This window comes from Limulus polyphemus, unplaced genomic scaffold, assembly GCF_000517525.1.
Source record: "Limulus polyphemus unplaced genomic scaffold, Limulus_polyphemus-2.1.2 Scaffold449, whole genome shotgun sequence".
Taxonomy (NCBI): domain Eukaryota; kingdom Metazoa; phylum Arthropoda; class Merostomata; order Xiphosura; family Limulidae; genus Limulus; species Limulus polyphemus.
In genome coordinates this window covers 48,490-67,579 of record NW_013666059.1, presented here as the reverse complement: position 1 = coordinate 67,579, position 19,090 = coordinate 48,490, and the positions used below count along the sequence as shown (strand labels likewise).

Below are 19,090 nucleotides of genomic sequence, written 5' to 3'. Positions count from 1 at the left end.
GTTCTAAAGTAATTGAATCAGATAAAAGGAACAGAGGATCTTCAGAGGAAAGAAAACCAAACGATTACGGTATCTCGAGTCACTACTGTAAGTGAATCACAAACAGAATACTAGTGCGATAGAAATAGAGAGAATAGTTCGGCTTGTCAACTGAAATTCTAAAGTAATTGAATAGGCCTAAGTGGACTTTTGACAAGAAAAAGAGAACTACATATATAATGTTTATGATATGCCTATAATATCTATAGTGTGACGAATTTGTGGTACATACGTTTAACTTGTTCTGAATATTTGTATTATTTTGAAAACAAGTGAAGTGTGTGCTGTTTAAGTGTTGTTGAATTTATCGCTAACAAGTTTCAGACACCTACTGTAGAGGAATCCTAAGCCGCAAAACAATACAATATATATTTATACTCTTAAGAACTTTAACTAAAAGCTTTTTTATTCTGACAACTGGCAAAAAGAAGTATATATATATATATTAAGAATTCTGACAAGCATATTAAACGATAAAGATTCGTTACTGAATTATTTTGCTGGTATACCACAACGTTCCACAAGTAGATCTTTACACATGCGATTCTTTTTGAGCCTGAAAAGTTTACTTATCTCTGAATTAATGTGTTCTGACGTTTATCGTAGCATAGTGTCAAAGACAACTGTTTTCCAACCTAAATGATAGTCGATACACATTATAGTCTTCAAAATGATGTGATCATGCTCTGCAACTATGATTTATGACCACGTTTCTTGAAGAGTGTTCTTCAACTTGATTAACAACTTGGTTACTGGGACTGAGTGAAATGTAAAATAAAACAGAAGGCCAAGATCATTGCAATGTATGTAAAGCCACAAAAAGAAATTGGTATATGCAACATTAACATAAAGACTCCATAATCCGAGAGAGACCTTTCTTCTTTAGAAGGAAGATCTAACTGTCACTGAAATTGTATACACAATCTTTAATTATAGGCAGAAGTAAACATACAATTATAGCGAGTCAATTATAAGCAAAGGTAAACATAAGTCTTTTTTATTTTACTATTAGTGTTTAAGAACACGAATAATTATAACAGAAAACAATGTTGCCAAAGAAGATATGATAATTTATTTCGTTTTTGTACTTTAAAGTTCATTATATTACATTAGATAATAGAAACCATAAAGTTATCAGTGCATGACTACAGGCCGATGGTAAGGAGTGTCATACAGTAGAAATGTGTATGACTTATATGAACGGCCCGGCATGCCCAGGTGGTTAGAGAGCTCGACTCGCAATCTGCAGGTCGCGGGTTCGAACCCCCCCGTCCCACCAAACATATTCGCCCTTGCAGCCGTGGGGGCCTTATAACGTCACGGTCAATCCCACTATTTGTTGGTACAAGAGTAGCCCAAGAGTTGTCAGTGGGTGGTGATGACTAGCTGCCTTCCCTCTAATAGTCTTACACTGCTAAATTAGGGACGGCTAGCGCAGATAGCTCTCGTGTAGCTTTGCGCGAAATTCAAAAAACAAACAAACTTATATGAATTTATTTTTTTGCGATTTTGTGATTATGATTTTTGCCCTTATGTCAAGAGCTTTGAAATGCCAATGTTTATATTAGCAAAAATTAAATAAATTTGCACACAATTCAGTTTAATGAAAGTTAGAACAATATTTTAATGCAAAAAAAAATCGTGATTAACCTGCAAATTTCATTTTAAAACTTTTTTATTGAAAACAATTTTTAGCCGTTCGAAAAATTTAAAGATATTGAAAAATAAGATCATTTTGGAAGATTTTTACACAGACTATCATCTTAAGTAAAAGTTGTTTACATATTCGAAACTTCTAACAGTGAATTTTTTACATTATCTTCCATAATGTTACATTTTGTACCACTTATAATGAGTATAAGTTATCTCCAACGTTCTGTCTTTGGAGCTCCAGCCTGTACGTCCTGTTTCTAGAACTCCAACCTGTACATCCTGTTTTCGAAACTTCAACATGTACGCCCTGTCTCTGGAGCTCTAGCCTGCACGCCCTGTCCCTGGGGCTCCAGCCTGTACTTAATTTGTCTGGAGCTCCAACTATTTAACGTTTAACAAGATGCGTTTTTACGACACTCCTAAAGATTTGCTTTGTTTTCAGCAATCCTCTCAGAGTGATGACGTCACATACTAGACAAAGCAGTGTTTCACACTCTCCAATCCAATACGTCAATTTTTATTTAAAAGTATATTTAACATAGTAATTATCAGTATAAACAACGGTGTGTTATTTTGACAAATGATAACCAATAAATGATCTTATTTTCCAGAAAGTGTTCAATGTTACTGTACAAGACTTTTTATTCTGTTTCGTGCTTTCATATTCAGCTGGTGAAGAAATGTTGTAATTAGATACACGAACTGAACGCTAACACTAATAAGAAAACGACCCTCAAATTCTAAACACTCCGTGTTTCTTCGGTTTAGTATTTTGGCACATGCCATGATTACTTTAAAGACGTAAGACTGTATTATTAAATAATTTTTAATTATTGTCTATTAAATCTTAGGTGTTTTGTAATATTCGTGTAAATGTTACCAAGATGTTGTTTAAGTACGGATTTTGTTTTTGTTCACTGACATTCATATATTTGTTTATATTCTTTCAAAGCACTGCCATAAAACACTTTAAACAATACAAAAGAACTATGGATGATATTCGAGCTGACATTAATTACTCTCCTACGTGAGAGTATCTCCAGAGTGTCAGCTGTAAGTTTGCGGACTTACAACGCTAAAATACAGGGTTCGATTTCCCCATGGTGAACAGAGCACAGATAGACAATTGTGTAGCTTTGTGCTAAAACAAACACACACCCTATCTGGGGGATTCCAGAATATTTTTTTTTTTTGAACAAATTTTTTCCCGGATCCTGTCTTGAATATTTCTATTGATTAGATATAAAACTTTAATTCAAATTACTGTTATTGCTAGTTTCAAAACTACACAATGGGTGATCAGCATTCTGTCAATCGCGGGAAATTTAACTCCGAATTTTAACGTTGCAAGTCCGTAAAGTTACTGCCGACCCACAGGGAGGCTATTTAGAATTATCTTACTTTCAAATCTCAGTTTTCACCTGATAATAATCGAAGTTTGATGGTTTTGAACACAAAGTGTAATTGATGACGACCTAAGGAGGTCGAAACGTTGTTATTTGTTTTGTAATTTTCAAATAAAAGTTTTCTATACCCAAATCAGCCGTCTCTACTATATATACATTTACTTCAAGTGGGATCCTCGACATCGTGGATTTAAAAACAACGTTTCACCACTGTTAACGTGGCATTAACAGATACTCAGCACAATTCTATTAGTGTGGTTAGAAAATGCTTAAGAGCTGATGTGTTGACAGAAAAAAAAAGAAAATTCATTCAGGTGTAATTCCTCATGTACCTGGTTTATCAAATAGGACAAAAAAACTGCGGAAAGAAATAGACTACTTCCAATTGTAGGTAAAAAAGTTGAATATAGTCTTTAAAAATGAAATTAAACTATTGAGAAAAACAGTAGTTTGAAGGACTGTAATAATATATATACAGGGGAAACAGGAAGTATTGTAGTAATTGATATAATACCCGAACATACGTTATAATGTTATATGTGTTGTAGTAATTGATGTAATACATGGACATACATTACAATGTTATATGTGTGTAGTAGTAATTGATATAATACACGGATAGACAATATATTGTTATATGTGATGTAGTAATTGATATAATACTGGAGGACTTCCAATTGTAGGTAAATTTATTTATTTTTAATGAAAAAAGTTGAATATAGTCTTTAAAAATGAAATTAAACCATTGAGAAAGCAGTAGTTTGAAGGACTGTAATAATATATATACAGGGGAGACAGGAAGGAATTTAACTACTACAAAGCAGAACATGGACATTTTCATTCACATCCTTACCAACATTTTAAAGGTACGGCGCATTATAGTGAAAATAAAATTCTGAAAATTATTTTCCGAGAACCTAATATTAATAAACGTAAAATAAAAGAAGCCATTTTAATAAAGGAATACAAACCTTTAATAAATAAAACACAAGGAGTAGGTTTACACTTATGCTAAGCTCAAGGTTGTGCTTATAACGTCACCAATTGGGTGTATTTAGCAGTCGTGTACAAGTGTGCTGAGCACCTGATGATGCCAGGTTAACATTGGCGAAACGTTGTTTTTAAATTGTACGTTTTTTCTACCCCCCACTTTAGCTGTTTTCTGAATTTTAACATTTTGTAGAGTGTGGAATATCTCCAATATTTATCAAACAAACTGATCATGGTGTTTTTGTCATAATGAAAATTATGTTTTGTGACTATCAAAATTATTCTTTTCGTAATTAGATTAGATGTGTTTGAACTGACGTACATCGAAAACCGGAACTGGCGAGAGAATCAGTTAATAGGATGTCTTCTATACACGTGTTTAGTTAAAAATAATCGATACATTAAAGATCTATTCTTAAAGTTTGAAATTCAAATTTTATTTTCCAATCATATCAGAGAGCAGCTCTCACCGATAGTGTCAAGATGAGTTGGAGAAAATACCATAATACGATAGGGTTTTAGATGACGTTACTAGAACAGGATAACGTTTTAAAACGATATATAATACGACAATAAAACTTTTCTCACCTCAGAGTTCATGAAGCAATATAGAACGGCTACAAATATGCCCTGTTAAAAAGATTTAAAAGAAAAAGTTAATTATTGCAACTAAACAAATACACACACACGTACATTCGACACAAATATTACATGTACCTAACATACAGAATTAAATCGAACATTAAAGAATTCTGAAATACAATTGATTGATTACTTTATTAAAACTCTCAAATATCGGGTTGAACCCCCTTTCGTTGCGATAGTAGTCAGGATTTGACGTCAAATGGACTTAACAAGAAACCAGTAAATCTCATGTTTGATCGTAGCTCATTTTTAGAGGCGAATGATTTGAAAATTATGACTGTTTCACCTACTACCGCTACGTTTTTTGGTTATGTATGTATATATATATATATACTACGCCATTTGAATGGGGAATATTTGCTCATTAGGGTTGAATTTTTCTAAAGGAATCGTATGACTCGACCTTTGTAACATGATCGTTCCTACACCACCTCCAGCACTCACTGTCAGAACAACTGAAACTATGGTTTTCTCTATATTTTTACTCTACAGCTAACATAATGAAAGGTGAATCACATCACATACCGCTAGCCATTAAATTTCTATAGTTTGAGTTCTCAGTATCAGTAAAAAATACGATTCCTTTCTGTGTCTACGATACCTAGATTTTGCACTAGTTGTCCTTTTCTGTATGACCACTGCTGTAGTGTCCTCCTGGTGGTATGGTTGGAGTTAAATGATATATTGCCTGATGTCTATTGCACTTTATGAGTCTTTTTAAGCCTCTTTCCCAATGTTTAGCAACTAGTAGTTAACGCACACAGTTGTTTTCTTGGTGAAAGGACCCGACATAGCCAGGTGGTTAGAGCGCTTAACTCGCAATCTGAGGATCGCGGGTTCGAATCCCAGTCCCACCAAACATGCTCGCCCTTTCAGCCGTGGGGGCGTTATAATGTGACGGTCAATCCTACAATTCGTTGTTACAAGACTAGCCCAAGAGTTGGTGGTGGGTGGTGATGACTAGCTGCCTTCCCTCTAGTCTTTCACTGCTAAGTTAGGGACGGCTAGCGCATATAGCCCTCGTGTAGCTCTGCGCGAAATTAAAAACAAACCAAACCTGGTAAAAGACGTAAATCTCTTTCATTTTTCACTCCAGACAGACTCCAATGACAGATGTGTTCGAATATAGTTTAAAAAAAGTCGTGGCTAACGACGTTCTTGCGAGATAGGCGCTCATTATCTTCGTTTACTCTTACTCCTTGTATAGTATACTAACTATGACGTGATTAAATCTTTGCATTTTTAGAGCTCAAATAAACAATTGACGTTGTATATAACCAGCTTATCGTTGAATGCACAATTAGACTGAGTTTTCTACAAACTTTGACGTATGAGTGTGGGAGAGTCTTAATAAAGTGTCCAGTCATTGAAAAGTACTACAATTACGTTAAAAGGAGTTATTTCACTACATCAGATTAACAATTTGAGCTGTCTTGATTATTAATATTTATTTAACAATTAAGAAAACTATTATCTGGAGATAATTAATTGACAAATTCTTTACCAAAACTTAACCCTCGTGTTTTTTGTCCATCTCCCACTCGTCCACCGCATTGAAAAAAACAGCAAAAACAACACGTAACCATTTCTTCTGCAATCCGTGAACCGATTCTTGATTGGTCAACTGTTAATGTCAGAAATTCTTATTTGCGTTAGTCTATGATCCCACCCTCGAATACCCTTTTCCTTACGCTAACGTTTTAGCCATCAGCGCATTATTTCCGTTAGGGCAAGCCCTATTCGACATTAATAACATTTCCTTTTAATGCTTTTTCGTCTCGAATCTACCAATTTTCGTTATCAGCAGCTAACCTTAAACCATGTATATTTGGAGCAGTTTCAAACAGTGTTACCAACCAAAGCAAAACGCAAAGCATTATACGGCGGCGGAAATGGAGAAATATCAAGAAGTACTACCTCCCAGCACTACCCCAAATCCCCTAGTTGGAGCGGAAGGGCACTCTCTCCTCCGTTAGTCTCCCTCATTTCCATTTTATAAAGTTGAGAATCCTGATATAATTAAAAACTATTATTTCGTGATTATTAACTTTGTATTCATGTGTAACCAACAATTATTATCCATATTACAATATAGATGTGCAAACGCAAAGAATTTGTCAATTTTCAAGACACTACCCTCAGATTTTCTATACTTATTTCGAATAACGTGAATATGCACGTCTCGTTGTTAGAAATCAAAATTATATACAGTTATACATTAAAGGGATTTATTTACACTGCACTTTCTGGAGTTAGGTCCCGAATGACGAAGATCGCCATCATTTTTGGCACCGTATAAACAATTCCACAGTGACATCTCTGACGTCATATGAAGCTATTCGTTTTATTTTGCTTTGGAAGCGTTTTGCATTGTTTGTTGACAATAAAGCTAATAGACTTCCTTTTCAATTGTAATGAAATAAACTTCCAAATCGTTTCTGACTTTGTTTCTTTAATATTTTAGCCTCTGCTGCGCGAGACTATTATATTCAGTAATGTAATGAGTCATATGGTTAATTGAGTCTGTTAGTTCCTATGTTTGAATCTGACTCATTTGAGTGCATGGGTTCACTAATGCGCTTGCTCGATTGCACACCGCCCTGCATAAAGCTGTGCACGCCATTATTATTTTGCTTACAGTCCAGGAATCAAAGTTAGTACGTGTGATAACCCTACCCCCATTTCATCGCGAGGATACATTCTTCCAACCTTCAAATTTACGGAATAACCTTATAAATATTTTACGTACTTTGTGATGCCCTAATTATTGAGGGGCTACATTAATTTTAGCTATTTTCTAAACACGGACCATCGATCGAACAAGGACTGTTGTTTTCCTTATTGTACATTTTACCATCACTGCGGATTATTCATAATTCCCAACTAGTTATGATCATAATGCACGAAAGTGTGCACAGTTTCTTTCATTTTTAGGGGGAAAGAAAAACAACAATTCGTTGATTACGTCACTACTAACTTGTTAATACAAAACTTGTCAAGGTAAAGAATACATGAGCTTATGTTCACTGTAAATAAAAATTGATATCTACAGAATCTGTTTAGTAAATTGATAGAGGACATTGGAAAACAATAATCACGAGAGTCCTCGAGATCTCCAGGTATTAAAGAATTCTAAGTTTTTTATAAGTCTTTACAAACCAAAAAAAAGAAAAAAAAGCAACGTATTCAAACGTTTTAAAAGAGGTAATTTGTATTGTTTATTTTATAGGAATAATGTCTCTACTTATCTTACCAAAAAAGTGTTGAAGTATTAGAGTATCTAATATTTATAATTTCTCATTATTTTGTATTTTAGAAATCAGATGGGCCGGGCGTAGTCTAGAGATTAACGGGCAGAGCTGCATATTTAAGGTTCAAAGTTTGAGCCACAATAAGCCACTGAATATGCCCCCAACTTTCAGCTATTGAAAGTGTTATAACCGTGACAGTCAATCTCGCTATTTCGTAGTCTAGTGATTAACGTGCAGAGCTGCATATTAAAGGTCCAAAGTTTGAGCCACAATAAGCCACTGAACATGCCCCCAACTTTCAGATATTGGAAGTGTTATAACCGTGACAGTCAATCTCGCTATTTGGCTAAGAGTAGATGCATAGGCGTCAGGTGCTTCTGAGTGGTTATCCACCCTTTTGGTCATTAGTTTCAAAATTAGCGATAGCTATGTCTGAACTTATGGAGTTTCTCATATAACCATTTAGTTCATCTGTTGAAAAATAATACCACGTATCAGTAATAAGTTAATAGCAGTGGTTTAGAACTAACTTAAGACAGGTTTTACATTGAATTACTTTGGCGGTAAGTATTTTGATTAAAGTTTAAATAATGATAATTACCTCGCTGTTGTTCTCTTTAGTCACTTGAAGAGGCTTAAGAATTGTAGCCAGATGGTTGTGATTATACTCACATTGACTTAAAGTATACCAGAAAAATGCTTAATAAATATTCCATTGGACAGTTTTCGTTTTTGTAAATAGAAATCAAATTCGAATCACCGCAGTTCATCCGAGTTTTTCGTTTGTGTGTGTTCAGGATCAGTACTGCGTTCTACCGCAAATAACTCATCTTAACACTAAAGTAACGCTCCACTGCACGAGTTCTTCCGTTACTAGACTGAAATAATGAGACTTAATAGACGTGTCAACAATTTGGACGTGAACTTGTCAAAGGAGGATAAAACGAAAGAGTTAGAAAGTGTTTTTTTTTTCCGCCAGATGTCACACTAATGTGCTATTTAGATTTACTTTCTGAAGCGACAGGCGAAGAGCACTAGTTTTATAAAATTTATCGCCAGTAAGAATTTTGTCCATATTTTTTGTCTCATCCTTCCATATAAAATTAGATTTAAAAGTCTTACTTGTGAGGACTGCAACAAGGCGTTAGTGATCATGTACGCCCTCTCTAGGTGAGCATCGTCACGAGGATTGATGCAGAAGAGAAGATGGGTGATTCCGAGCAGAGGGAAAAGAAGAGCAGTAGCTTTGATGGCTTTCCTGTAAAATAGTTGTTTACTGTATACTGACGTTCAGCTTCTTATGGAAACATTTTTACATTTCATTTGAATAAAAATTCCTAATATGTTTCATGGATTTATGTTTTATTTATTTTTATTCTAAGGCTGTGACATATTTCTATTTTATAAAATAATTTTGAAAACTTCGGTAAATCCTTGACGCCATGTTTATATATTTTATGATTTAATCTTATATAAGAGCAAGCCTGATATAAATTTTATAGAAAATATTTAACGTTTTTATTTTTATTTCTTTTAAAGAGTACAAAATTCCATAAATCTATCAACATCCGGGGCTTCTGCTATATAGGAATACATTCAAAAGTTACGCTATTGGTTGAAAGAAAAAAAAATACCCTGAAACTGTTTATAGTTTCATCAGCAATGTTCGAATACCTTTCAGTTGTAAAATATGCTCAGGATTGGTCATTAAAGTAATCAATAAAGACGTAAATAATTCCAAACAGGACAAACACTAAAACACTTTTGAATTTCTGTGTTGCTACTGTTAAAAAATTGAATTGCTTATAAAATAAAAAAACAAATATTTCACTAAATATGTAAATATTTTCTTATTTTATCACACTTTTCTAGATACATATAGTCACTCGTGTGTTTATTTTTCTTTAAATCTTAAAATAATTTATACCAACGCTGAGCGTGAGATTAAAACAAACAAGAACTAATCTCTACTTGACTTGCGTGGTTTCTATGGAATTGTTCATGTGCAGTGAGAATAAAACAAACAAGAACTAATCTCTACTTGACTTGCGTGGTTTCTATGGAATTGTTCATGCGCAGTGAGATTAAAACAAACAAGAACTAATCTCTACCTGACTTGCGTGGTTTCTATGGAATTGTTCATGCGTAGTTTCGTCACCAATATACGTACAACGTTCACTAAGAAGACAGTGTTTACCTGAAAAAAAATCAATATAGCCAATCAAATTCCCGTCCGTCTTCTATATGTTTGTCTCTATGTACAAACGTATATATATATATGTGCATACATAAATATACATATAGCAGTAAAGGGAGCAGAAAGCGCACGAGAATCTACGTAAATTATTTATGTATACACCAACTTGCAGTTATTTGTAAGTCGAGTTTTCTTTTGTTCCTGTTTCCTCATGGTATTATCCTTGTTTAGATGAAATTTTCTGTCCCCCATATATTACTGAAACTTATTTTTATACTAAATACATAAACAATAGGAAACTAATGGGGGTTTTAGATTTACATATGATGAGTGATACACTACCAAATGGGAAGTGGCTAACAAGAGACAGGCAACGAGGGTTAAGTTAAATCAAGACAAACGCCAGACATATTTGTAAAATATTAAAGTCACTAAACAATTTGAAAGACACGCGACGTTCTGTGGCAGTTATATAACAGATATTCAGTACTATAGTTTAGGTCTTTTATCAGTATTCATCTTTATGTATCCAGAAACATGACTTTCGTATTTATTTATATAAAAAAATGACGTTCGTATCTTGGTAGAAATAGTAAAAAAAAACAAACAACAAAAAACTTTTTCACTATGCATTTAATATCGATATTCTATCAGTCCAAGCAGTAATCTTAAAATAAGCACGCAATGACTGAAGGAATAACAAAAGAACACCACTAAAACAACTAGTGGAATGATAAAAACAACAAGAACTAACTCTTCTGTAAACATAAGGTAGATATTATTATAATTAGTTTTCCAAACAACATCTAACTTTTCTGTAAACATAAGGTAGATATTATTATAATTAGTTTTCCAAACAACATCTAACTTTTCTGTAAACATAAGGTAGATATTATTATAATTAGTTTTTCCAAACAACATCAAACTTTTCCGTAAACATAAGGTAGATATCATTATATTTAGTTTCCAAACAACAACTAACTCTTCTGTAAACATAAGGTAAATATCATTATATTTAGTTTCCAAACAACAACTAACTCTTCTGTAAACATAAGGTAGAAATGATTATATTAAGATTTCCAAACAACAACTAACTCTTCTGTAAACATAAGGTAGAAATGATTATATTTAGTTTTCCAAACAACAACTAACTCTTCTGTAAACATAAGGTAGATATTATCATATTTAGTTTTCCAAACAACAACTAACTCTTCTGTAAACATAAGGTAGATATTATCATATTTAGTTTCCAAACAACAACTAACTCTTCTGTAAACATAAGGTAGATATTATCATATTTAGTTTCCAAACAACAACTAACTCTTCTGTAAACATAAGGTAGATATTATTATAATTAGTTTTCTAAGTTATTCAAACATCTGTATAGAAACGGTTATCGTACTTCTAATCACTTTTCAGATGTTAAGAGAATCCTTAGATTCTCACGTAAACACATTTCCATGATAAAATACAGGGATTATTCAGTAGTAGAATACATTTACAAATAATTAATGTTGTTTGAGCTACTGAAAGCGCTACAAAAGCAATCAACATAGTAATTAATGGTGAATCTATTGTATATTCCTAACGATGACTCGATTTAAACGTCTATCAAAATAAACAATTTTCAATAAGCTTTTAAATTGATACTTTTTACTACCTGCAATATTTGTTCTGAACGAAGTGATACTAATACGTTCTATTTAAATTCCTATCAAGACGTCGACTTGTTTTCTTTGTCGCGAAAAACACTAAAGATTTTAGTTACTTGCAAAGAGGTTTTGCAAATGTATATTAAAACACAGAATTTTTTTATAAAAACAACATAAATATAATGCAGGACGGAAGAGATTAGCACATAAAAAAAATAAATCCAAACTACCAACCACGAGAGCCGTAATCATGGGTCCTGTAACGATCCACATGTAATATGTTTTTCCGTACCCTTTCCAACATGGCGTATTCAGGAACCGAGCCATGATTATTGACCAGGAAATGATAAATAGTAACGGAAAACCTGGAAATAAAAGACTATCACATTACTATGGAACGGCCAAAAAGAAAAAAAAAACAAAACAATAACGTTACAACATATTGCTATAATTTTACTTACTTAAGGCATTACAAATCCTTATGAAGTAGAACACAGCGGGAAGGGATTTATTTCCTGTGCCCAAGTTTTATAAAAACTATGATTATTGATACCTATCGATTATTTCATCAGAGTTAATCTACACCAGACAGGAAAAAATCTACCCGAACTATTAATTACTCTGACACATTCATGCAAATAGATCCTAAAAGCTGTTAGGTAAGTACTTTATTAAGTTACTGGCGCGTTCTTACGTCGCGCGTAATTAACTATTATAGCTAATGAAAAAATAAATAGAAGTGCTAGTCACATAACTCCTCTTGGGCGTGTTTACTGATAAGATGGATGTGTTATGTTAACACATGGTAATGTTGCCGGTGTCTAAAAGAATAGAACAGAATGTTGTTTACTAATACGGACATAACTTCTCCACCTACATTGCATTGGTTGTAGAGAAGTATAGGTAGCCAGAAGTGAAAGGATTCGCCATTATCATTCCGCTAAGCCTAATGAAAAAAAAAAACAACAGAACGAGAGCAAATAAATTACAATGTACATAATTGTAGAAAAACGATTTATAGGCGCCTAACACATAAGGCTACTGCCCCAACTTTTTCCAGTTATCGTACATACACTATTATTACTAACTATGTTTTTAACTTCACCCCTCACCTTCGAACAAAGTTAAACATTCCTGACTTGATCATTGTGTCAAAGAAGTCTGATTGAATTGCCACTCAGTGGTTCAGCGGTAAGTCTGAAAACTTATAACGCTAAAAACCGGGTTTCGATACCCGTGGTTGGCAATGTGTAGCGTTGTGCTTAACTACAAACAACAACAGCAGATTGAATTATCTAACTGTTTAACTACAAACAACAACAACAGCAGATTGAATTCTCTAAATGTTTAACTACAAACAACAACAACAGTAGATTGAATTCTCTAACTGTTTAACTACAAACAACAACAACAGCAGATTGAATTATGTAACTGTTTAACTACAAACAACAACAACAGCAGATCGAATTATGTAACTGTTTAACTACAAACAACAACAGCAGATTGAACTATCTAACTGTTTATAGTTTTTAATTACTAAGTTATTATAGATGCTGATCATGTAAAATATAAATTATTAAATGTAAAGTGTCAGTGTGAATTTTCTGAATGAGATAATTAAATTTTCGGAGTTGTGCAGAATCGACGGAATAGAGCTAATTACGTTTTTTAGATCTCTGAAGAATCGACGGAATAAAGCTAATTACGTTTTTTAGATCTCTGAAGAATCGACGGAATAGACCTAATTAAATTTTTAGATCTCTGAAGAATCGACGGAATAGAGCTAATTAAGTTTTCAGATCTCTGAAGAATCGACGGAATAAAGCTAATTAAGTTTGTTAATCTCTGCAGAATCGGCGGAATAGAGCTAATTACGTTTTTAGATCTCTGAAGAATCGACGGAATAGATAAAAACGTAATTAGCTCTATTCCGCCGATTCTGCAGAGATTAACAAACTTAATTAGCTTTATTACGTCGATTCTTCAGAGATCTGAAAACTTAATTAGCGATCTCTGAAGAATCGACGGAATAGAGCTAATTAAGTTTGTTAATCTCTGCAGAATCGGCGGAATAGAGCTAATTACGTTTTTAGATCTCTGAAGAATCGACGGAATAGAGCTAATTAAGTTTGTTAATCTCTGCAGAATCGGCGGAATAGAGCTAATTAAGTTTTCAGATCTTTGAAGAATCGACGGAATAGAGCTAATTAAGTTTTAGATCTCTACAGAATCGAGAGAATAGAGCTAATTAAGTTTTTAGATCTCTACAGAACCGACGGAATATAGATAATTAAGTATTTAGTTTTCTGTAGAATCGACGGAATATAGCTTTAGTTCTAAAGCTCTGCAGAAACAACAGGGTATCATAAGCATACTTATTTACTATTACTGGTAACGCAACATTCAAATCAGATAAAAAAAAAACCAACAGACTATGTAACGTTTTACAGTCAAGCAAGTTAGTAACTAATATTGATTTCTGAACAAAGCAAGCTTCCTATCTAGATCACAACTAAAAACAAACCTAGTGATGAAAATAACTAATATAATATACTGCTTTTATTTCTTACTTATAATACGTTGTTTAACCCGTTACTTGTTAGTGATATCTTCGTCCGTAATCCCAATAATATCCCACGAGGTTCGGTCAGCTTCGGAAATTTAGGTTAGTTATAAATCCACGATCTAAGCTAAAATCGCCTAAATAATCCTTACAATAAACATTTATAATAATAGAAAAATTAAAGAAACAATGACAAAAGATAAATTAAACATTCTAACCAATACTTTTAATGAAATAACATTAAATAAAGAATAAAATATAACTCATAGAACACATAAATACTAGTATTGTGTTTGATGCAGTGTTGTAGATTTGATGTCCCTTGAAGAACAAGGCAGTACAGACAGTACAGCAAAAAAACAACAAAAAACTCATGTTTATAAAAAATATAAATCAAATGAATTAATAATTTACGGATTAATGAAATAGATTGATATTAAACAAATGAATAATTAATGAAATAAGTTAAGATTAAGTCTATCAATGGTCAATGAAATAAATTAAAAATAAATAACAAATTAAAAATAAACTCGTTAAAGCCTGGAGTGTTTTATTTTTTTTTGTTTTTTGTTAGCTAGATGGCGCTTTTGGTACCCAACTTACTTAAGTTTCTGGATCAAGGTAAGAAGTACTTACAAATATCTTACGAAAACAGATTAGATTCTGGTTGAAATATAGCCGAGTTAGAGAAAGAAGTTCCACTTTATGGAAGGGGGTTTAGTATAGTTATAAGTCTATGGGAGGGTGTTTAGTATAGATGTAAGTCTATGGGAGGGGTTTATTATAGATATATGTCTATGGAAGGGGTATAGACATAGATATAAGTCTATGGAAGGGGGTTTAGTATGGATATAAGTTTGTGGAAGGGTTTAGTATAGACATAAGTTTGTGGAGGGTTTAGTATAGATATATTTGTATGGAAGGGGTTTAGTATACACATAAGTTTATGGAAGGGGTTTGGTTTAGTATACAAGTGTATGGAAGAGGTTTAGTATAGATATAAGTCTTAAATTAAATAAGTCATAGTTGAGACTAAATAGCTTCCCCCATCCCCAGTTAGAAAATAAATGACATAGTAAGGGTTTCTTATTTAAAACAAAAACCTCGCCCTACTTGTAAACAGAATGCAAAATATAGTACAAACCATATTCAGTACACTGTTCTAAACTGATTCTGACAGTTCATATTCAGTACAGTGTTCTATACTCATTCCGACAGTTCATATTCAGTGCACTGTTCTATACTGATTCCGACAGCTCATATTCAGTGCACTGTTCTATACTGATTCCGACAGTTCATATTCAGTGCACTGTTCTATACTTATTCTGACAGTTCATATTCAGTACCCTGTTCTATACTGATTTCGACAGTTCATATTCAGTGCATTGTTCTATACTGATTCCGACAGTTCATAATCAGTACACTGTTTTATACTGATTCCGACAGTTCATATTCGGTACACTGTTCTATACTGATTTCGAAAGTTCATATTCAGTGCACTGTTCTATACTGATTTCGACAGTTCATATTCAGTGCACTGTTCTATACTGATTTCGACAGTTCATATTCAGTGCACTGTTCTATACTGATTCCGACAGTTCATATTCAGTACACTGTTCTATACTGATTCCGACAGTTCATATTTGGTACACTGTTCTAGACTGATTCGAACAGTTCATATTCAGTGCACTGTTCTATACTGATTCCGACAGTTCATATTCGGTACACTGTTCTATACTGATTCCTACAGTTCATATTCAGTACACTGTTCTATACTGATTCCTACAGTTCATATTCAGTGCACTGTTCTATACTGATTCCGACAAGTTGATGCGTTTTAATGTTTTATACTGTTTACATAAAATAAAAGCTTGCTTAAATAATTAGATTCTTTGAGAAACTGGCATCAGTCAACCAAATGATGCGACACCATGATGTTACTAACTCAATTTGATAAGTACAGGATGTTTTAAAGTGAAAAACGAAAATATGACATCAAATTTATCAGTAACCAAGTATATTCAACAGTATGACATTGAAATTGTTTACTAACGTAACACTGTTAACTCAGTCAATAATAAAACGATGTTGAAACTGTTTAATAATACTAGTACCTGAATACAATAAAAACCAGAGGGCACTCAGTAAAGCATACCTCCGCCATGCAGCGTTCATCGTATTCGGCTCTCATACAATAGGAAAATGTGTCCGAATGTCCGTTGTTATTAACGGACACAAACCATATTTTGGCAGGACAACAAGGTGTAATAATATTCTACATATGTCCACCAAGTTTTATTAAAAGCCGATCATTTTTGACTGAGTTATAGAGCAAAAATAGTGTGAAAAATCGGTACCCAGATAGGGATTTTTTTTAATTTTCGTGACCTTTGTTGAGACCTTGACCTTTGACCTTCACCGTCCAAAAATAAAAACTTCTAAGTTGGGTCATAGTCCAAATGTGTATCAACTTTTGTCCAAATCCATTCAGCCGTTTTCGGCTAACAAACACACACAGGGGTGAAAACATAACCTCCGTCCACCTTTGGTGACGGAGGTAATAATAATGATGTTGAAACTGTTAACGATAACGGCAGTACCTAAATACAATAAAAAAAAAACGGTGTTGAAGCTGCTTAATAATAATAATAGTACCTAACTACAATACCAAAGATGATGTTTAAGCAGCAGTTAACAAGAGTTAAATGGAGTAATTAATATAATACCACTTAATTAAAGATGTCAAGTAGCAAAGGCTTAAAAACTTTGTTTTTAAGATATAACTAACCCTACCGTAGCATGCAACAACAAATAAAATAAGGTTGGTATTATTATAAAATACTTACCCCATCCTACCAAGTAGTAAATTTTGAAAGGAGCATCCTTACTGAACACAGAGATTGTGATCCTAGTATGTAGAAGGAGACCTTCTATAAACATCCAGTTTATGCTAGCCATGGCGGCGTACATTTTGAGGGATAAAATTGTTTTACATAACCAGTCCTGTAAATGAAATAACGCAAGGCTGATTTCTTTGAGTATTAGACACATGCTGAATGACGATTAAAACATTTTAGTAAAGACACTGGAAATCAAACATATCTCTCAGATTTGCGTTGTTCTTTGTGTAAGTTAAGGTACCTATAATGACACTATAATGACCTATAATGAAGTGAAAACAAAAAATCAATTATTGAGATTATAATCACCGAATGAATGGCTGTATTTTAATTCTTCATATTAAATACCAGTGGATAATAATATTTTTCTTTTAAGTTCCACAGAAGTTTAAAATATTTTTGGATTACTGCTCACACAAAAGACACAAATTTGTAACTTGGAAGTTACACGTAAGTGATTAAACCACTACAACGTGTTACACGTAAGTGATTAAACCATTACAACATGTTACACGTAAGTGGTTAATATACCACAATAAGTTACACGTAAGTGCTTATACCATTACAACATGTTACACGTAGGTGGTTAATGTACCACAATAAGTTACACGTAAGTGATTATACCGCGACAATATGTTAGACGTGTGGTTAATGTACCACAATAAGTTACACGTAGGTGGTTAAACCACTACAGCATGTTACGTGTAGGTGGTTAATGTACCACAATAAGTTACACGCAAGTGACGAAACCACTACAGCATGTTACACGTAAGTGATGAAACCACTACAGCATGTTACACGTAAGTGATTAAACCGCTACAACTTGTTACACATAGGTAGTTAATGTACCACAATAAGTTACACGTAAGTGATTAAACGATTATAAGTTACGCAAAATCCATATAACCACTGTAAATAAATTACACACGGCCAATTATACCACTGCATTATGCTAGACGTAACTGATTAAACTACGCAATAAGTTACACATAAAGTGTCGCATGTAACATTTATCTTTAAGAAGTGTATCGAAGTGGTGCACATGAGCTAATAATCATTAATCAATACGTACAATAGGTTTGTTGCACAAAAAACATTACACTAACATTAACTTAATATCAGAGCAAGCTACCTACTTAGAGCGAAACTAAAAAATAATAAATCAACCTTTTACTAATTTTAGATAATTAAGTATATTTTCCAAACGCTCTTGTTTATAAAGATTAGAATTTCCGGCCGTAATCCCAATAATATCTCATGAGGCTAGGCCAGCTTAGGAGATTTAGGTTAGTCCTAAATACATATATTAAGCTGATAATGCACAACAAGTAATGAATTTAGATATATTATCCAGTACTGTTAATGAAAGTAACAGTAAAGAGGTTAGAATGTATACGTTACTTGTGGAACAAAAAACTAACAAAAAAAAAGGTACCAGCTTTTGTCTTTAAGTACTGTCGCTCTTTTACCATATTTTTACTACACGTTTCGAACGCATTATTGAAACCTACACTCCAGGAAGGTGCAATTTATAAACACTTCAAATACAGTAAAGGATTTACACGACCAAAATGACCTTTAAGTAATATTTGAACTTACACGACCAAAATTACCTTTAAGTAATATTTGAATTACACGACAAAATGACCTTCAAGTAATATTTGAATTTACATGACTAAAATGACCTTCAAGTAATATTTGAACTTACATGACCAAAATGATCTTCAAGTAATATTTGAATTTACATGACTAAAATGACCTTTAAGTAATATTTGAACATACAGTCGTGGGAGG

General features: G+C 33.2%; 1 protein-coding gene across 1 annotated transcript in view; it reads right to left on the bottom strand.

Moving 5' to 3' along the window:
- The window catches only part of LOC106458344 (calcitonin gene-related peptide type 1 receptor-like), a 71,083-nt gene that overhangs the window by 7,722 nt on the left and 44,271 nt on the right, over nucleotides 1-19,090 (bottom strand). Inside the window, exons 3-6 of the mRNA XM_013917851.1 lie at nucleotides 17,243-17,399; nucleotides 12,068-12,198; nucleotides 10,096-10,181; nucleotides 9,107-9,242 (exon numbers count right to left, since the gene is read on the bottom strand). Of these exons, the coding sequence (XP_013773305.1) occupies nucleotides 9,107-9,242; nucleotides 10,096-10,181; nucleotides 12,068-12,198; nucleotides 17,243-17,399 (510 nt within the window). The remainder of the gene's footprint in view (nucleotides 1-9,106; nucleotides 9,243-10,095; nucleotides 10,182-12,067; nucleotides 12,199-17,242; nucleotides 17,400-19,090) is intronic.